The following is a 20,146-nucleotide window of genomic DNA, read 5'->3' as shown; positions in this document are numbered from 1 at the left end:
TACCATTATCATTTAAAGGCTGCGAAAAAAGCAATGAGGGCAACAAACACACTGTGATACGCAATTGATCTGCTTAAAAGAACTTCCCGCGGAAACGAGCGCAGCGGCGCCACAGCTGGAGAAATGGCAGAGATGAAAAGGCTGGCCACAGCTGGCGACTGCTTCTGACATTAACCCAGCGTTAATGTCACGTCCTTTATGCCAGCTATTAACTACCTAATGAGACTCTTATCGCTGCCGGTCCACTGGGAAGCAAAAGCATGGAAAGCAACTCTACCCTTCTACCTCTCTTCCACCCATCCGACTTTCAAATGGGCCACCACGTCTTGTTCAGCGTCTCCTCTTTATTCCTCCTCTTGTGTTCGCTCTTCTCGCCGTCTTTTGCTTTTTGTGTGTGTGTGTTTGCCTTTTTATTCCATTCTGACCTTTTGGGTCCTCTAGTTAAGTCTCAGGAGCGGGCGTTAAAATAAACCATCTACACATTACCTGAGCGCGCGCCGCAGCTAAACACACACAAGCAGAGAGCGCGCAGTCGAGTCCATTAAGATTCTGCCCAGCTCCTGAGTACTCTATGCTTTCAAAGGTCAGGCCTTGTCACAGTGTAAATGTGCTGACCTTTCCAGGGTGTGACAGGAGTGTTTTGGGGGGCGATGGGAATGGCACTGACTTGCGCGCTGTTTGCAGGGTGTGTATGTTTGTGCGAGGCGAGGGGGAGGTAATGTGTGTTAACGTATGTGACCTGCCTACCATGCCCCGAGTCCTGTCCTTGATGCGTGCGAGGACGGTGTCGCGAGAGCTGGGTTTGTTGCACAGCAGAGAGGGAGCCTTGAAATGCAGGAACAGTCCCTCTGCAGCAGAGTGTTGTCTTACATAATGTGTCTGCTGCTGCAGGTGATGATGCAAGTCATCATCATGCACGGGATGAGATACCAACACTTAGAACCGGGGGCCCTAGGCGGCTGGAAGGGGGTGGGGCAGTGCTGACATAGATAATCGAGATGCACGCTCACATATGCGAATGCACATGCTCACAGACAAATTCTTCTGCGGGCTTGCTTTTCAGTGCACACGCAGTCGCCAAACACACACACACACACGGTCGTGAGGGCCAACCCACCCTGTAAAAAAAGACATTGCTCACTTCCAAAGAGTCTGACTCAGCAATATGTCAGAGAAGAGGAAAAAAATCTTCAATTATGTAGAAAGCTTTTCTGTAAATCTTTCCCTGGCAGTACTGAGTGCACACACACGCGCGCACACACACACATACACTCAAACACACACAGAGTGATGGATGCATGCACGCAGATATACATACACCCCAAAAGAACACAATGGGGTAGACAAGTAGCCATTATTTGATATTTTGCCGGGTGGGGTTAAGTGCTCAGATCAGGGATCATCCTCACACACACAGACGCACCATCACTTCAAAGATTGCATTAATTTCCTGGAGAGTTGCCCTAATCGCTACTTGCGGGACTCTAATGCTAAATCAAGCCTTCACCTTAAAAACTTAATCATTTAAGTTAAGGGTTATTGCTTTTTTCTCCCCCAAACGGGAGGCGGGTTCCCTTATGACATGAATAATGCAAGAGCACAAACAACAAAGAAGCCAAAATTCCAGAGGCTGGGATGCTGTGAAAACACTGGGATAATGCGCTTACTCCAAAGGCGGAATGATATAGGACCGAACTGAGAAAAATGGTTCAGAGCGATCATCATTTGAAAGCTAGCTCTACTGTGTTTACTCGAATTATGGAGGGAGGACAGACAGCTTGAGGTGTGTGTGCGTGAGCATGTGCGAGCTCTACTTTTCAGTGCTCCCAAGACTGAAATGAGCCTACCTGGATTTTTTTCCCCTCTAAAATTTCATCCCTGAGCTCATAAATTTTTCATTCTGGGAGTACGTACACTAAAAAAAAAAAAAGTCACTGTAGAGGATCTGTGTGCAAGTCAGTTGTGTGGCAACAGGGGGGGGGGGGGGGGGGGGGGAGCAGGAAACTGAAGGAGTCAGGACCAACAGCAGCGAGCGTGGAAAAGAGGTGCGAGTGATGAGTAACAGAGGGGAGGAGACGAAAAGAGAGGAGGCATGGAAACGAAGAAAAAAAAAAAGAACAAAAACATTTTTAGACCCACGCACTGGGCCTCGGGGTGGGAACGAAACAACTGCAACCATGTGGAGGAATAAGGAGAGAGAGCTCTTATTGTGCTTTAGTGCGCTGGGGTTGATTTGGGGATAAATTTCATCCTCTTACTTTAAATCACAATAAGGTGAAAAGTAAACCGAGAACATCGCTGAAGACTGGAGAGAACGACTGAAAAATCAGAGGGGACAGAGAAGCGAATGATTTACGGGATGTCAGCGGTAGTCCGTCATCCCTGCTGAGTTCTGGTGGTCTGTGAACAATGTGTGACCCTTAACAATAGTACTGTGTGTCACGTTTCCCCCGAACTCTCCACTCCATCTTCAGAAAGTCAACTCTGTCAAGCGGTAAAGCCTAAAATACTTTTTCATTTTGTTCCCATTTTTTAAGTTGGTGTTTAGTGTTCATTGGTTTCTGTGATCTGCTTTCCACATGTCAATCATCAGGCAGCAGCTAATGTAAAACACATTGTTTCCTGTGCTCTGGAGGAGCTCCAGGGGAGGATAAAATGACCAGGGACCAGGTGTTTAGAGCAGCAAGCTTTAAGCAGCAATCATAAACTGCATGGAACTTCCCTCTGTTCATTTTTTTTTAAAACTGTACATAATGATGGATTGAAAATATGGGTGCTGCATCTTTGCACAACGAGGCACATGCAAACAGACCTGTGCACATTTACATTTATATTGTAGACTCTGTGGTTACTTTGTTAGCTGGACGTGCAGTAGAGGTGATAATGACAATCGCTCTTCAACTGTGCTCTTCATCAGGTCTTGTGGGAGCGCACAAAAGCACATAAATCGTCCTAATGAAAGCGTAGCTTGACATGCTTGTGTAATAAAGTACGTGTCTAGAGAACATGCATGAACACTTTGCTCGTTTCCTGTGGCGCGTGGGGTAAACGTGTGTCAAAACATGCATATGTACTCATGTTTAAGCGCTGTTGTAAATGTTGAGCTATACTGCCCAGTCGTCCTTTTGAGGCACAGAGGGAGTGGTAAACAGTGAAGGTCCATATGTGCGTGAGTGCTGATGATAGCGCGTATGATCCGACAGCACTTTCACATCTGGATAACAGACCACGCTGGAGAGTGAACTGATAAATACTCTCTCTCTCTGGGGATGCATTCATTTAAACCAAGCTCTGTCCACTGCCTGCCGCTCACGGTGCTTGTGGATACTTAAAGACAACCTAACACAAAGCCCGGTGTAATAATATCAGAAATAAATCAGAAATAATTACTTTTCAAGGGTGCTATCAGTTTCCCTTTCTCAGCTCACACGGGGTGTCTCTTTTCACCTCTGGCATCCTCTAATGACTCTCATGCATATCTAATGTGAGGCTCGCTTTTCTAGTGAGCCACCTTCCTCAAGGTCCATTCACTTCTGGTTAGAGTTCATTACAGCGCAGGGCAAATAATTCAGCCTGGAATACTGTAGGCAGCAAATTATCATATATGTATATAAAATGATCCTGTGTCAAACAGATCACGGCCGAGCGTCCTACCTGGAAGGTCACAGCCCAGAATCTCCACTCTCATCCCAATGCCTGCCGGAGACCACCGCTCTGGATAGAGTCGGATATACTGGGCCACTGTCTCCTCGAAATGCCGGAGCTCTGGGGTGTCATAGTGTGTGTTCCCCTCAAAGATCTGCACAAAAAAACCAACACTGCAGTGGTTACTGAACTGGTAAAAAAAACACACAAGAGCATCGCTCTTCATCTGCCCGCCTCCCCTGACCCACCTTTGGTAAGCTAGTCTTGCTGTCCATGATGAAATTCCAATCTTTCCCATTCAGGCTGTGTGCCACTTTGTACTTCCTGACAAATGCCCGGTTATCTGTGGCCGCTCCACTTCCTGCGTCTCCTCCCCTCGCTCCCTGGGTGATGACTCCGCGCACTGTCTTGGCTAAACCCAGGTCCACCTGTGGAGTTTAGATTTATAATTTAATTCAATTCAATTCAGTTTTATTCATATAGTACCAAATCACAACAACAGACACCTCAATGTGTTTTATATTGTGCGATAAAGACAGTTATAGAAAGAAAACCCAACAATCACACTATGAGAAAGCACTTGGCAACAATGGAAAGGAAAAACTCCGGGCAGCCATTTTTTTTTTTTTGGGGGGGGGGGGGGGACTCATAATAGTTATGTTTTTATGGCAGCTGTGCTCTGTGACTGCGTTTTAACTTAACTAGAAGGTAAAGGTGTATGCTAACATCATTGCTTTAAAGTAATGCACAATAAATGCAAAGTCTACCTGCAGCCACTCCTCTCCAGCCAGTGGCTGCGCAGGAGCAGGGAACCAGCCGGAGCGGCTGGCCACGAGACGGGTGCTCCCGGGATTCCACACCACGTCCCTGCTGGATGAGGTTGAGATCTGGGCATCGGGGAGCAGGCCGGACATCAGCCCCTGCAGGTCTGAACACGGAGCATCTGGAGGGGAAAGGCAGAGAGGGTTAGAGACTTCTTTAGTTTCCTTGGAAGAAGAGACCACCTAACGCTGTGCTGGTACACATTTTCCCACCGGGGAGCTGTTAGGCTTTGCCGCAGGATCACACTGCTGGCCACTGAGCATTAAGAGTTTAGACTGGAACAAACAGGAAAAGATGAGGTGAGAGACAAGAGAATGGAGGGAAGAGAAAAAAAAGATGTGTAACAAAGCGCTACCGCTTCATGTTCAATATGCAATTAGGCTGCCATTAGTGAGATAAAAGCATATGTTAAGTCTGCTGCTGAATGGGCACACTTGTCTGCTTTGCATGCACGCTTCTCACATCTAACAAAAAAATACCCCGAGCGCCATATAATGCTGTTCGGAGCATTGTTTCTTTATATTCTGTACAATAGCTCGTCTGCTCATTATGCGGCACACATTTTATGTACATTCGCCGACTGAGAGAAAGTTTTATGTACACGTCAAAGTGCTCGGAAATGAAACTCATTCCGATACGGATGGGTGAGTAGAAGTGAAAATAAAATAATATAAAACTTGCTGAGGGAGTATGTGTGAGAGAGAAATGAGGATTAAGGGGATAAAAATAAGGTATGATACAAGGAGCGGGGAGACAGAGAAGTAGAGAGTGGAAAGAAAGAGTGGTGACGGGGGTGAAAATAAAAGCAGAGAAGGAGACTTGGAGCGGGAGATGACGGCTTGGGGAGGCTGGGAAAAGGAGAGAGAAACGCAGAGATGAGTCGCCTGCAGAGACAAACAGTGGGAGAGGGGGAAGGACGGAGGTAGGCGGAGTGAGAGACGAGCGGCGCTGGATGAGCGCGGAGGGCGTCGAGAGAGACGGAGGGGAAGAGATGTGGGGAGATGTTAGTAGTGCTGACGGTTTAAGAGAACACAGATCAAAGTTTCATGTTGTTATGTCACCGCAAATGCAGGAGATGTAAATAATGAATAAAAAGCGCAGGAGACGGAAAACGTGTGACTGTGCGTACGTGTGGGAAGGGTCTGTGTATATTCCAAGAGGTGTGCCTGCTTTTTTTTTGAGGTCACGCGCTATATTTAGAAAGCGCCTGTGTGCTGAAGCACCTGTACTGTAAGAGCTAATAGTTATTCCAATAGCAGCAGCTGTTGAGGCTGAGGCGAATCACAGTTTCTGATGTAAGAGTGAACGGGGAGCCATGAATGATTGATCGGTACTCGTTTCTCAATCTAGAGGAGCTCACGGAGCAAAGACGGCACATCAAAAAAAAAAAAGTCTCCAAAACCATGAGAGGAAAAATGGGATGTGGTGGTGGTGGGGGGTGGCAGCGTTGAGGGAGTCAGAGACAGAAAAGCGAGCAGAGGGGAAAAAGAAGTGGGAGAGCACTGAAAGAGGAAAATGACACTGGTGGTGCCTCTGGAAGAAAGAACAGAAGCAGAAGCTTTCTTTAATTAGCCCGAGGGTTGCCATGTTTAAACCACAGCAAGAGGGATTGTGGGAGAGAGTATAAATACACATTTATGTCTGAATGCGTGTGTGTGTTTGATCCGGCCCTTTAAGGTTTAGGAAGTTAAATGTCGTTAAAGCTGATGGGTTTTTCTTTCTTTTCTTTTTTTTAGAACAAGTTAGATTTTAAAACAGTGCTTTGTGTTGGTTGAACCGAGAGGATAGAGCTGGTGCATGATTACTGATTTAAACCCACGAAAAGTTCTGTTCAAGCCATGAATGCAAAGCGGGATGATTCTGGCAACTTGACTGCTTCATGACACGCACACACGCCCACGAACGCACCTGTAATCTGGCATCCGTAGAGCTCGAAACGAAGGGCGATGCCGTTCTTCCAGGTCTGTGGTCGGATCCGAACGAACCGGGCCAAGACCGGCTGCGGGACGCGGTTGAGAACCACTTCGGCCGGATCTGTGTTAGCGTGGAAAATCTGGACAGCAAAGGCAAACAGAGGACAAGCAAAAAAGGGTTGGTTACCATCAGGAGGAGATGTGCTGTAACTTAGCTGTGCTGTCTTATTTCTCTTTCTCAGTTAGACACACACACACTCTTGTTTGAACACCCACCCACAGTGCACAGTTTCGCTTGGCTTCACACACACACACACACACACACACACACACAGTGGCAGGCCGGACAAAGCAGAGACAACCCAAACACGGATCCAGTGTCACCAGCCCAGCTGTCGATGTGTTTTAGGGTCGAAGGTTCAGCACCGGGAGGCTGGGAAAGCCCATCGAAGGATGAGATTTCCTCAAACACACACACACACCCTATCGACATCTATCGACTTCCACACACCTCTGCACTGGTGGTCATAGGAAGCTGTGGGAGAGTTGACCTGACACGACAGAACATGATTAGCCGCCGGAGGCAGGAAGTCTGTCCAGGTGGGCAGGATGCGAGTGAAATTCACTTCCTGACGCTTCCACAGCATCAACATTCACTTCTCCCTGAACCGCTCCTTTCCTCCCGTAAGGCAGCGGGGTGGGGCAGCGAGGGTGGAGGGGTCAGAGGGCAAATGTAACCGCGGTGGTCAAGTTACTTCCTGTTGTGGGCAGAAAAGTGTGCAATCGCCTGTGATGCTCGAGAGAATCGGATGGGAACACTCAATTGTGACTTCCTCCTCTTTCCTTCCCCGCATCCTCTTCCCTCCACTCTCGAGCCCACATCGCTCTGAATCCCTTCATCTCAAAAACCTCCATTTTCTACATAAATCTCCTCGTCCAGACCGCGCTGTTGATGTCTCCTCACACCTCCCGCATGCCTTTCTTCCTCTTGCTGGCGGCTACTCACTGTAACCGCACACCCAGACGCAGGAAACCACAGGAGCCCACACAAACACGGTCACATCCCACGCACCCAGATAAGCAGGGTGAGCGTCTTTTAACTGAGTGACTGTTAAGTGTCACTCACTCTCTGTTTGCGGTTGACCGTGCCAGCTGATAGGAACGCCGCATCACAGCTGCCGCACACAATGGAGAGATGGGAAGACAACTGCTACAAGCGGCTGAATTAAAGATTAAAAGGCATCATGCCTAAAAAAAAGGTCCCTACACGAGTTTTCTTTTACTTTAATTGAGATCAAACCTCAGCACTCTACCACAGCCTTAAAAATTTGATTTTTTTAATATATTTTTTTTAAATCATTAAAGTCTGCTTTCTGTTTGACCCATTTACAAAATTCCCCTAACTCTAAAAAATGATATTCCAGAAATTCCATAACCGATGGGAATACGAGTGATATCATTTCTAAAATCCTTCTCGGGGGGTTTTATTTGATTTTGGGCATGGCCTGATTAAATCAAGTGGAGCTCACACTGATAATACAAAGCGCTGTGAGTGTTTGAACAGATAAGTGGGCCTATCGCTGCTCTATCTGCTGCTGGATCGAGGATAGACAGCTGTTATGTTTACCTAAGAGGCAAAACAGGGGATGTGGTTATGGGGGTTATGTAAACACCAGTGCGCGTCCACGATGGAGGGCAGGCCTTGCAATACAACCGCCCCATCATTCCCACTCCCAGATGCCGGGTATGTGAGACAAAGAGCAGCACGTGAGGCAGTAAAAACGAAAATGACTGCGGGGGAAAGGAAGCGCGTCCTCAGAAGGATGGTTAATGACAGAAAAAGCGAGGGTGTGCGGGAGAAGGGAGCGGCAGACAGAAAAAGGTTGAATGGAGGGCAGAGGACATAACTTAGGAATATGAAGGGAGTGGTGACGAGCAGGGAGGAAAAGAACAACGAGCAGATCGACTGTAACAGGAAATACTCCATCCAAGCATTTATCACATAATAAGCCAAAATGAGAAAATTCAGTGGAATTTCCTCATTTGGGAAGAAGCTGGAAATGCAAAAACAAGCAAAAAAAAAAACACAAAAAAACCTAACGAACACTATTTTTTGTGTAAAGTTCCAACTTTGGCACAAAGTTTACTTTAATAAATGCCACGTAAATAAAACAGCAGTGCGTTTCGGTCAATAGAAGTGGGTAGACTGAGGAATGACTGTAAAATATCTGTGGGCTTCAGCTTCCCAGAAATGTTTCAAAATGCCCAACGTTGCTAAAAGGCCATCAGTCAATGCACTGCAACACTGCCAGCTGCTTTTCTTTCCTACTCATCTTTGGATAAAACCTGGGAATGTGGCCAACATTACTGACACAAAAAGAATAATCTTCTCAGTACGAATCATCTCCAGAGGCTCTTTTTATTTTCCTTTTAAAAAGCAAATTATTATGGATGTGAGTGGAGAGAGAGCAAACTTAGAAGAAAGACAGCACAGAAAGACAAGGGCAGTGAAGAGTTGCCGGTTTGGTCTTTAGTGTCCTCGGTTCTCACGACTTCCTCCACTCTATTGTCAGGATACCTGAGTGGTCTCCCACTCCTCACCCATTACTTCTAAGGTTAAAGGTCAATGGCCATGGGAAGCAGATGGTTGTTCATTGACTAACTCGTTGGTAACCTGGTTACTTTTTCGCCAACTTGAAATAAAGGAAGTTGTAGCAACAGGAAGGGCGGTCAGTGTGGTTGGTGTCTGGGCCACCTCCAATCTGCCTAACAACTGGAATTTTGGGGTTTTATTTTTTAATGTGTGTGTCTATACGGGTCCCTCCCCTCACGTGAGCGTGCTTTCGAGGTGGGCTGAATAATTGATGCTGTCATGTTGTGTCTCCAAGTGAGCCGAGAGTCATTAAAATATAACGAAGACCCCATTACGCGCTCGCATAGCAACATGTGACGGTCAGGCCTCTTTTTCGCGGACATCGGCAGAACCCAGGCACCACGGGTGTTTAACTATTGATGACTTTTGCAGAGAACCAGGTCACCGCGATGGGCGTGTTTGTATTATAGTAAACATCCTCCTGACATTTCTAAGCAAACAGAGCACGGAAATGTAATGTGCAATCTTAAAGCAGGCAGAGGTTTGCTGGATCTTGTTAGAGCGCTTGTTCCTGGAAAGTGAGGTGCGGATGGATGTACACATCATAGCTTGATTCATTTACCATCCATTCTGCGCTGTTTTGGCACACATCTCCTTCCTCTGTCAGTGTTTTTCTGCAACATGATGGCACCAGGGGGAGATGTGGCAAGCTCTCTGCACAAGCCATTATTTGTTTTCCAGCCATTTTTTTTCTTTCTTCACTCCCATGTTGTTCTCCTGATCCAAGCCTCTTTCTCCGTCCATTACACTTTTCATCCCCCCTGGCTCTCTTCCCCTGTGTCTCACTATGAAGATGTTGACAGTAGAAACTGGTTCCAGCTGGCCGCTCTCTACAACTAGCTCTAAGAGAGGCTGAGGCGAGTGTGTGCGCGCGTGCAAAGGTTGACGTCGTGACCCTAACACCACCTCTGGTCAAAGCCTCCTGCTTGGTGCCGATGTAACCGATTGTGTCTCGCTGTGTGTCGGCGCACGCACACGCTGTTTTTAATACGCATCAGCATGTAGAATAAGCGGAAAACAAAGCCTGTGTGTTTGTGCCCGAGCTAGTGCTGTGGGATACTACAAATGTGGGCATTGATCGCATACCAAGTGAATACAGGGCCAGTATTAGCGATACCACCTGATCGATCGATATGTCCACCGCTAGCCTGAGAGCTACAAAGGTAATAAAAGGCTATTCTATTCTCTTCTACTCTACAGTGTGATGGAGGTGCAGGAAGAAAAGCTGAAGGCTGACTTTTCACCCCCTCTCCTCCATGTTACTATGTGTGTGTCAGTGTTAGACTGATTTAGCACATACAGTGCCTTTCAGCAGCACAAAGCTTGCTTAGCACTGGGACGCCTGGGATTTTCTTCACAGACAGGTGACAGCGTGTGTTTTAAATGTTAATTAGTTTGGGCGCGGGAGCGTGCGCGTCTATTTAAACAAAACAAAACAGAAGAAAAAAGTCGTTGCGAAGCTCGCGTCTACGTGTAAGTGTGCGAAATATGCAATTCCTGAGTGTCTTCGCATCTCATCAAGTAATGAGGCGCATATGTGAGAAATGTGACTTAGAATTAACAAGTCACATGGGTGTCGAATTGAAAATGCGATGGCATGCAGAATATTTGGGAAAAAAATTTATAAAATTGACAGAAACGCCCACACCTGGTGGTGTGATTGAGGTGATTAATGTGCAGCGCTGGTGTGTTTTACACCTTTCTGCATCACTCTAATTTCCCACATTACTTTCCCTTTTCTTCTTAGGAGCATTCAGCCCTTCATCCTTTGTTAACACATCAAAAAAGCGACGCATCGTGTCAGAGAGCTGTCTTCCATTAGCAAACACGGGGAGGTAAGAACCACCAAGCTGGCCCTTTCTTTCACGGGTGATTCATACGTGATGCACAGGCACACTCGTGCCTCAACCTTACGCACACGCACACTCACACACACACACACACACACACACACACACACACACACACACACACACACACACACACACTAATGACACGTCTACACGCTCCTGTCCAAAGCTGCACGAGCTTCAAGCTCACTGCTAAATGACAATTAGAAGAACCAAATCCCAGTCATTACAGGACCCCTGACGAGAACTGAGCTTCAACCACTTAAGGGCTCTTTGGGGGGCTTAGGACAGGCTAACCGGGAGTTTGTAAAACACCAGTGGTGGATTAGCAGTCACGGAAAGATTCAACTGCAGCCTTCGGAGAACAGAAGGGAACCTGTCTGACGAGGGTCACGAAGAGTAAAGCGAATTCTTTGGCTTCACCATCACGAAGTCCGAGGTAAAAACCGTGGCTGCAAACTCTCCTAGACGGCTCTCTCTGTGGTCGGCAAATACACAAAGAGCAGGTTTTATGTAACGCAATCTGAGATGCCTCTTTATTATACATAAGAGGAGGGAGAGTGTGCAATAAATCCTTGTAGAGTTTGAATTTAGAGCCCTATCATGCATGCAGTAAATGCTGTAGCTGTCGTATTTCTTTATCATCAGAAGCAGATGGTATGCTTAATCAATTCTGCATTTTATGTAGATTAAGTAGTGTCCAATTAGAAAAAGCAGCAGGCATTATTCCCTGACTTTGCTTCCTCAGACTTTTGTTTGTCGGGTTTTCACCATTTTCTTTAGAAAACGTACATTTTTCAGATTTTGTTCTATCTTTCACAGATCTTCAATCCTCCTACCGCCTTTACGGTTTTCTAAAAGCTAACAAAACGCTGTTTTCAAAGCAGCGTAGCGCCACTAATATCTCTCTCCCGAATGCAAAATGCATGCCTAAACATCTGTCTGATTCCGTGTCTCAAAGTGTCCGAGCAGTTTTTGCTCAGACGGATTACCGGACTCAGATTACACGCCGCAGACAGGCACACATCATATACGTATGCGCTCACACGCACAGATCTCCAGACAGGGAGATCAGCCAGAGGTTATTTAAAGAAAGGGAGGGGGTCCTCTCAATTGTGTGTGTGTGTTTTTCCGGGGGTTCTAATAAATTGCACAGATGTTGACTTTTGTGTCAAATCCACATTTTGTTTAATAATCTCTACATCAAATACCCCCCACTGGCCCCACCCAAACCAATCACTGGCACACACAGAAGGATGAGGGGGGGTGGGGAATCCCAGTCTGTGCGGGTAGTGTGGATTAACCCCTCTTTACACACACGCCCACTCTTGCCATTTTTTTGTTTGAAATCCACAGTGACCTTAAACCAGATGTGAGGGACAAGGTTTAAATGCCCTGGAAACAGGCTGTCTGCAGGTCACGGCATGGCAACAACCTGCCATTGTGTGTATATAAGTAACAACGAGCAGGCAATCAAATGCAGATTTAACGAGGCTCGATCGAAGCACTAAATGGGAGCGATTTTGGAGAGTAATGCTGCGAATCTCTCAAGGCGCAAATTTGCTCAGTCCACACCTGGCCGGCCTCCAGAGGGTTTCACAATCCCCAGGTGTGTGTGTGTGTGAGTTAGGCTGAGAAAGATGATAAATAGCGGTTCCAGATAAGGGCACACAGAGGACTCCATTGTTCTTGTTTGTCAGGTTCCCCTCCTCTCTCTATCTCTTCCTCCCTCCCGTTCCCTTTCTCTCCAACTCATGACTGAGGTCATGACTCGGGTTCATAAACAGTCTTAGAAGGGGAAAGACTCCTTCAGGAATTTAGCGTCCGCTGATGCCATTGATATGGCTCTCGAGCGAACACAACAACCTTAGTTGTTTGAGAACATCTCGGAGGTGTAAATGCGGCGTTCAGCGTGGATGCTCGGCTTCACTTTAAAGCGAGCTTGCCCGTTGGACCATTTCAGGCTTCGTTTTTACTTATAAACACGTTTAATGCTCTACCTTGTGGTTCTTGCCATGGCGGTACACCATCCAGTCCTCTCCGTTGGTGCTGACCTCCAGCTTGAAGGTTGTGACGTAGTAGGACTTCTGCGTTTCCTTGGATATGGCGCCCTGTGTGGCAATACCGGTCAAAACTTTGAGGAAATGAAGATCCACCTGGAAAAAAGGGGGAAAATGTATAAAACTTGTTTTCATGAACTGAAATAAAATAGAATAGCGGCAGAGAAAGCTCCGTAGACTGCAGGATGGATGTGCTCCGGGCTGATGCAGATAGCCGAGCAGCTGCAAGTCTATTGCTCACACAGCAGCAGCAGCAGATTGTGGCCTTCTACTGAAGAAGCCTAGGTGGTATCTATGAGTGTGTGTGTGTCTGTACATTGTGATGTGTGTAAGGGGAGGAATGGTTGGAGGCAAAGATCAATGGCGCAGTGTTCGGATGCATTCCTGAAGAGCACCTTCATCAATCACGGCCTTCTTGCCGCTCTCCTCCGCGCTCTGCCTATGCACGCGTTTGAGACAGGAAAGATTGAGAGTGTGGAAGCACTTCCTTATCATCGGTTCACAGTTCCTCCATTCCCTTTATGTGTGAGCACCTCTGTGTGTCCCCCACTGTACGTGAGAGCCTTCTTCGCCGAGCCTTCTTCCGCAAGTATCACCGAGACAAATTTACTGTCACCAGCGAGTTAACGCGTCGCTGATTCAGATATCAGTGTCGACCTGCTCTAGACTTTGTGCCTTAAATCAAATATTCGCCTTCAGATTTCTACCAGAGCAAACCAACTGCATTTAAAAGTTTCTTAAACACCCGGGCCCTCGAGACAGCTCAAATGCGCGGTTATTTATATTTGGTGGCACGGCTCTGTTCTGGAACCTCTCTGCCCCTTCCACGTACATTCATGGAAAGCTTAAGGCAAAGAAAGAAGCAGCACGACTTCTTTCTGGGGTACGAAACAACTGCAGGTGGGCTAAAGCGACTTAAATAGTTGACATTTGCCGACTGAATGCATGAAAGGGTACCAGCTGATCCGTCAGCTGCTGCGAGCTGCCGCTGACATCGACTGATCTCGACAGCGTAGGCCTGCTTGAACCTCGCGGAGTGATACCTGTATGTATTCCTTGTTGCTGTCCTCTGCCGGCGTCCAAGCGTTGTCGTCGTTGTTGAGGCGAGCCTGGCGCGGCAGCCAGCGATTGTCGTAAAAGGACGTCGAGGCCGTGATTTGGTCGTCGCTGATCTTCCCCGACTCCATGCCCAGCGCCATGCTGCAGTGAAATGCTGACGGGAGAAGAGGGAGCAACGTCAGCTATGTTTGCATTGAATATAACTGAATATAACGGTTTAGCAGACATGAAAGAAAAGGCATGAGGGGCACAGAGCTCGAAAAAACAAGAGGCGTGAAGTTAAACTCAGGCAGACACAAAGAGAAAAGACAATGAGAGGCAGAAAGCAGCCCAACAGGTGAGTGAAGTTAAATTGAGGTTGAGTTAATTTATATTCTAAAAGAAAATAGTATGAGCCCGCTTCTGAGAAATCATGCTCTCTTAGGAGAGCGCAAAATAGGCTGAGAGGGGCGAGGGAGCGCTCCGAGATTGAAATAGCATTAAAGCAGGCACGGCTGAAGAGATCGAGAGGGTAAGAGGAGAGGAGGAAAAAGAAAAAAGATGAAGAGAGAAAGACGAGTGTCAGCAGAGATGACAGAGACGAAAGCGGTGAAAGAGAGAAAATCGAGTTGGGAATAAAAGCAGGTAAGCAAACCTACACTCTGTACACACAAATGCACGCACACGTGTGCTCTTAAAGTGATGGTGCACTCACAGTCGGAGACTTCTTTTTGTGTCATGTTGTAGCGGGCGGAGAAGCCGTCTTTGGCGACAGCCATGTCGGTGTGGAAGGAGAGGGACAGCAGGCCGGAGGACGATTGGATCTCTGGGGGGATCTTTGTCCCGCAGTACCGGCCAATCAGAGGAGCCACTGCACACACACGAAATTCATGTTTATACAGTCATATTGCAAAGAAATGATTTTAAAAGAAACATTCGTGCTGTTATTTTGAAAAACTCAACATTTACTGCTTTTTCTGTATGATGCTACATTCAAGGAAGGAAGAAAAATCAGAAAAAGCACGCACATGTGATAATTCCTATAAGATTAAAAAAAAGGAAATCCAGCACTGCAAAGACAGGTTTCCAGTGGTCATGCTGCTTCGGTAAGTGTTGTCTAATGACTCACAGCATGCCTCTCCTCCATCTCCCCTTCCTCCATTCATTCCTCTCTCCCTTAACTCTCCTGTCCATCCCTCCATCTGCCATGTGTGTGTCTCAGCCAGAACCCAGCAGGAGAGGGAATGGAATCCCTTGCTTTAATGCAAGCTGCACTGGGATCAGCTGCAGACAAGCACTCACACACGCATAGACACACACATGCGCGCACGCACTCACAAACATTAAGGATTACAACGGTCTCCAGACACAAAAATTCTTCACCCTTCCGCCTCGTCTCCCGTCCCTCTTTCACGCCCAAGGAAACTCAGGCTCACTGGAACTGGGTTACACTTTAATTTGCTCCTAATTCTCAACTTTGAATGGTATAAATTGTTTTCAGCTATCAAAGCTCCTAAATTCAAGGCTATAATTGGAATTTTAAATCCACTTGGATCCCTTCTTAGCGACTGAAAATGGAATAATTAGAGCAAATCCTTGGTTCCCCCCCCCCCCCCCACCCTGCTTCATATTTTCAAAAAGAAAAGGAAAAAAAGAGAGAAGAAAAGGAACTCGGCAAAGCGAGAGGTGAGAAATGAACCACTCACCACTACTAATGTGGCTTTCATCAGCTACAGAGCAACTAGCATTACCCTATGGCGGTCACTATCAAAGCCCCTTGATAACATCCTCAAATGTTTTTCTCCCCCAAACCCCTCCCATTCCCACTTTCTGATCTCGGCTCTTTGCATACAAGCAGATACTCATCGTGGCCGTCACTCTCGCTCACCCTGGGGAGGAAGGAAGTGCTAGGTGATAAGGATGGAGGACAGGGAGGAAAGTACGAGGGGGGTTAGGAACGGGTTGTTATTATGGAGAGGGAAGAGAACCATGGGAACAGATTGGTCCTCAGGGGTGTCCAGTCCCCCCCCTCCCATGTAATGGGATGGACTGTACGGTAAGAGCTTACATCAAAGAGAGGGATGCCTGCACAGGAAATTGAAGGCTGCTATGCAGATTTCAGTGTAGGAATGTGCATGTGGAAATGTGGCTGTCCACGCACGTTAAAAGGTGAGGACAGGGTGTCTTTCCAGTGTGTCTACGCTCACGCTGAGATATTCCGACATCTGTTTGTGTGTGTCTGTGTGTGTCTGTGCGCTCACCTTGTGGCAGACCGTCCCACACGTCCAGCCAGTCGTACTTGCAGTCACCCTCTCCGACCAGCAGGGGGTCGTTCTCGAGATCGAAGGTCAGGAAGGTGAGCGTGATGTCCATGTGGGGCGGGGCAATGATCATGTAGGAGCATTCCAGATTGTGAGGGTATTTATCCGGGAACCCCGGGGACTCGATCATGCCGGTAGGGCTGGTGAAATTGCGGAAGCAGAATTCCGAGCCTAAGCAGACACACAAGGATAAGAGGATATTTAGAGTCGGGAGTGAAAAACAAAAACAAAAACCCATAATGGTCGCGTTACGAGCAGGAGCAATCGATCACGTGGCGGTATCTCATCTGACTTGCAGAAGGTGTTTCAGAAACTCATTCGTCACTGACAGCCCCGCTGGGATTTTACAGTAGCTGCGGTGGTGAAAGGACACGAACGTGCACGACTCGTGGCTGTAGATGGAGGAGGGAAAAAACCCAACAGAGCGAGCAAATGCTCAACTGGGCATTTCTAATTTTGCATCATGCAACGCAAGCAGGCTTAGAGCTCTTTTTTTGTGCACGCTCCCCTTAAATTCATACCACCTCTGTGCTCTCAAACAATGACAGTGCACTGCAAAACCCAGCCTTTACCTGAGCCCTTAAAAAATTCCACCTTTAAAGACGGAACCCTGCTTTAGAGCATATATTTAAAATTTTACCCTTTTTTGGGTCTCATTTGCACTCTGTGTGTGTGCGTGTCTTTCACTTTCTCTCGCACACCTCGCTCATGCATACCACAAAAGTTGTGTAATGGTTCTAAGTGGGCCCTTTGCGGCGGCTCCTCATTAGCTATGCAGATTTATGCGCCCTGGGCGGCTCACCTTGAGCGGCAGCAGCTGTGTGGCTCAGATCATCTACCCATCAGCCACTGCTCCGCGGTCCACTGGGCAGCCTGAGTCACGGCCGAGTGTTTATGGACCGGCACATCAATGAGGCGGGAGAGAGCTGACAATCCAGCACACACACACGCACACACACACACGGCAAATAGACAGGTCTTCACACAAATGTCACACGCGCTGCCTCATTCATAAGCTGTGTTTATTTTCCGAGCCTGAGTTCGCTCACCCTTTAAATAGTTCTATCTTTACAATGCAGGCTCCGTTCAGTCGTACATCTTTATGCATTTCTATTTTCATGCTCACCGGACACACACACATCCTCATGTGGCAACGCTGCAAAGATACGTGGGACAAATCGCAGCTCTTCCTCTAGAACTAAAGCGCACTTAAACTGGACATTGTGTGTTTTTTTTCTTTTTGCTACTTCTCTCCTGCTGAAATGACTCGTTGAAGGTAAATTCATTTAAAGACGCATTTAACTTCAGTTTCCTTTCCCAGACAAATGCGCCTGGTCGGTCACTACCAGCAAGGAAAAACAAGCCTAAGCTAGAAGCATTTTTCCCATCGTTGACTCCACTGGAAAGCTGGGAGGTCAGGTTGAAGAGGCTCACGGGAGGAGGCATCTGGTGGATTTCAAACCTGGGAAAGCGGCGCCGCATCCAGGCAAGCACTGCACTGTCTCAGGGAGCTGCCAGGGCTGCGTTTGATAACCAGATTCATATTCGTAGAGGCGGCGTTTAGGAGCACAGACGCGTTAGTGGAACATTCCTTCGGCAGCATTCCTCGGAGGCACCGGTTCTTATTATCAGGCGGCCCTATGAAAAGCTGAGGGGTCGACTGTGCTGCTCTGACCCCCCCCTCCCGGTGTCTACACTTGGTAATGGCAGAGAGCTGACCCTAATCAGCATAGAGACAGAGGGAGGAAAACCCAGGAGACGTATACCATATCTCTATTTGTATTCCCCATTTTGTGAGAGATTCTTTATACCCCGTTTTCTCTCATTTCCTGCCAAAGCCTCACATTTTAAAAAAAAGTGCTTACATATATAGCTGAGTGCAATGATGCATATATCTTCCTATTGATTTACCTGGCACCAATACATTCATGTCACAGTTGACAGTTGAGATGTTGACAAAAAAAAAATGTATGAATCTTCCCCCCCCCACGCGTTAAAAGCAGGCATTCAACCCCTTGTGTCGACTCCCACACACACCGTTACATCAAAACACCCGTGGATCAGTTGCCTGGCTGCCTGTACGCACACACAAACACACACACAGAAGTAGGGATGCTGAAATGTGAGGGTAATTTACAGCCAAGATCTCCCCATCCCTTCAACCACTGACCTCAGCTCTGTGTGTTAAGTGTACAGTTATAATGTAGGAGTAAGCAGCATCAATCTCCATTTATCTGTAATGCGATCATAACGACAGCAAATGAACTGCGCAGTACGCATGAGTCACATCTCCTGCGAATGCTCCTCTTTGCATGTACGTTTTTGCTCACACGACCCGTTTCTTGCTGCCTGTTTTCCCTCAGTGTGTGCGTGCTTGAAGGTGTGTGTCTGCATGTGTGAGACCCAGTAACACACTGGCCTTGTTTCTCACTGGGTCACAGTGCAAAGCAAGTCTGCGGAGTCCTGCTGGTGAAATCTTCAATCTGAGCGCAGCTTGACTCCACCGCCCATCCAAACACGCCGTGTCTGTTACTCGAGGAGCTGTCGCCCTCGCGCGACGTCACGTGCCGATGCTCTGCCGAGTGTGCGCATATGCACCTTCTCTTTGCGTCACTGCTCATTAGCTCACAGTGTATGAACACGCCAAAAACAAGTCCCCCTCGCCCCTTTCTACCTCCCTCTGTCACCCCCTCATGTCTTAAAAACACACACACATGCCTGCGCACACACACGTGCCTGTCTGGTGCTTGCATCGCACCATGAGCTGCCATTTGGCGAGAGCTGTCTTCTGGCAAGGAGCGGGAGGTCATAGTGTGAGTGAGTGAGAGTGTGTGTCAGTGTGATTGGAGGTGGGGTGGGGGTAAGAGGGCGAGTTGCTGGGTAGAAACCACTCGATTCTTGCACATGAGTGCCTGATGTAGTAGCGGCAGCTCCACACGTTGTGTCAGGGCAACCCCTTTCCTCTCCTCCTCCACCCAGCGACGCGCCGGGCCTGTGTTCATTCACTCTTTCAACCCTCTGTCTCGCCTGGCGTCGACATACAACTCTAGCTGAGGGCTCACCTCTGCGTCTGCCGCACATCAAAACCTGCCTCACCCTCCTCTCTCTCACCTGCCTGTCTCCGCCTGACATACAGCTCACTCCTCGTATACAGTCGCGAGCAGATCTCTCGTGTAACCTCCCCACGCTTGAGTTCGGCTCACGGTTTCCATTGAAGAAAATCTCTCCCGAGGCATCTGGGGAAGGGCGGTGTACGTGCATGCCTGTGTAGATGTGTAGCGGAAGGGGCACGCTACACAAGGGTGTGGGGGGAAGTGTTGAAAACCCACAACAACAAAAACAACAACAACAACAACACTGTGAACAACTGGAAGACCCAAGAAAAGGAGAAACAGCATTCTTGGCATGCTGTGGTTTGACACTTTTATATATCCGGAGAGACAATTCGAGAGGAATGTTTCTTCTTAGACTGATGCCTCTGTTGTGTTGTTGTTGTTAAATGAATTACCATTATCAATTGTTTTTCATCTTCAGCACACACACACATACAAAAAAATGCAGATGCCAAAAAAAGCCCTCCTGCTGTTTGTGATCAAAGCCGTTCACGCGGTTGCTGATAATGTCTCGTTATTTCATTCCGGGTACGCGTTTTTCCTCATCGCTGATCAGTCTTAAGCGCTCTTGTTTTTTTTTTGTGCTCGATTTATTTATTCATGACTTTAATTCACCTTTTGCCGGTTAATTACGTGAGCGTGATTTCGGCAGTGGGATGGGGCTCATGGGTTTTTCAGGAATAAACAAGTTGCAATCAGCCGTAACAGCCATCACTGACGCGTCCAATCAG

General features: G+C 47.5%; 1 protein-coding gene across 2 annotated transcripts in view; it reads right to left on the bottom strand.

Annotated features, from left to right (window-relative positions):
- The window catches only part of nrp2a (neuropilin 2a), a 59,320-nt gene that overhangs the window by 16,150 nt on the left and 23,024 nt on the right, over positions 1-20,146 (bottom strand). For both annotated transcript variants that reach the window (XM_085263854.1, XM_085263853.1), the window contains exons 4-11: positions 16,243-16,473; positions 14,697-14,852; positions 13,987-14,156; positions 12,884-13,039; positions 6,376-6,520; positions 4,413-4,588; positions 3,894-4,073; positions 3,655-3,799 (exon numbers count right to left, since the gene is read on the bottom strand). In XM_085263854.1, coding sequence (XP_085119980.1) covers positions 3,655-3,799; positions 3,894-4,073; positions 4,413-4,588; positions 6,376-6,520; positions 12,884-13,039; positions 13,987-14,156; positions 14,697-14,852; positions 16,243-16,473 — 1,359 coding nt within the window. The remainder of the gene's footprint in view (positions 1-3,654; positions 3,800-3,893; positions 4,074-4,412; positions 4,589-6,375; positions 6,521-12,883; positions 13,040-13,986; positions 14,157-14,696; positions 14,853-16,242; positions 16,474-20,146) is intronic.

The sequence above is a fragment of the Mchenga conophoros genome, linkage group LG23 (genome assembly GCF_057382185.1).
Source record: "Mchenga conophoros isolate Kocher_MC1m ecotype Shallow Benthic linkage group LG23, M_conophoros_male_GT1.1, whole genome shotgun sequence".
Lineage (NCBI taxonomy): Eukaryota > Metazoa > Chordata > Actinopteri > Cichliformes > Cichlidae > Mchenga > Mchenga conophoros.
Note: the sequence above shows the minus strand (reverse complement) of the source record. Positions and strands in the feature narration are given on the sequence as shown.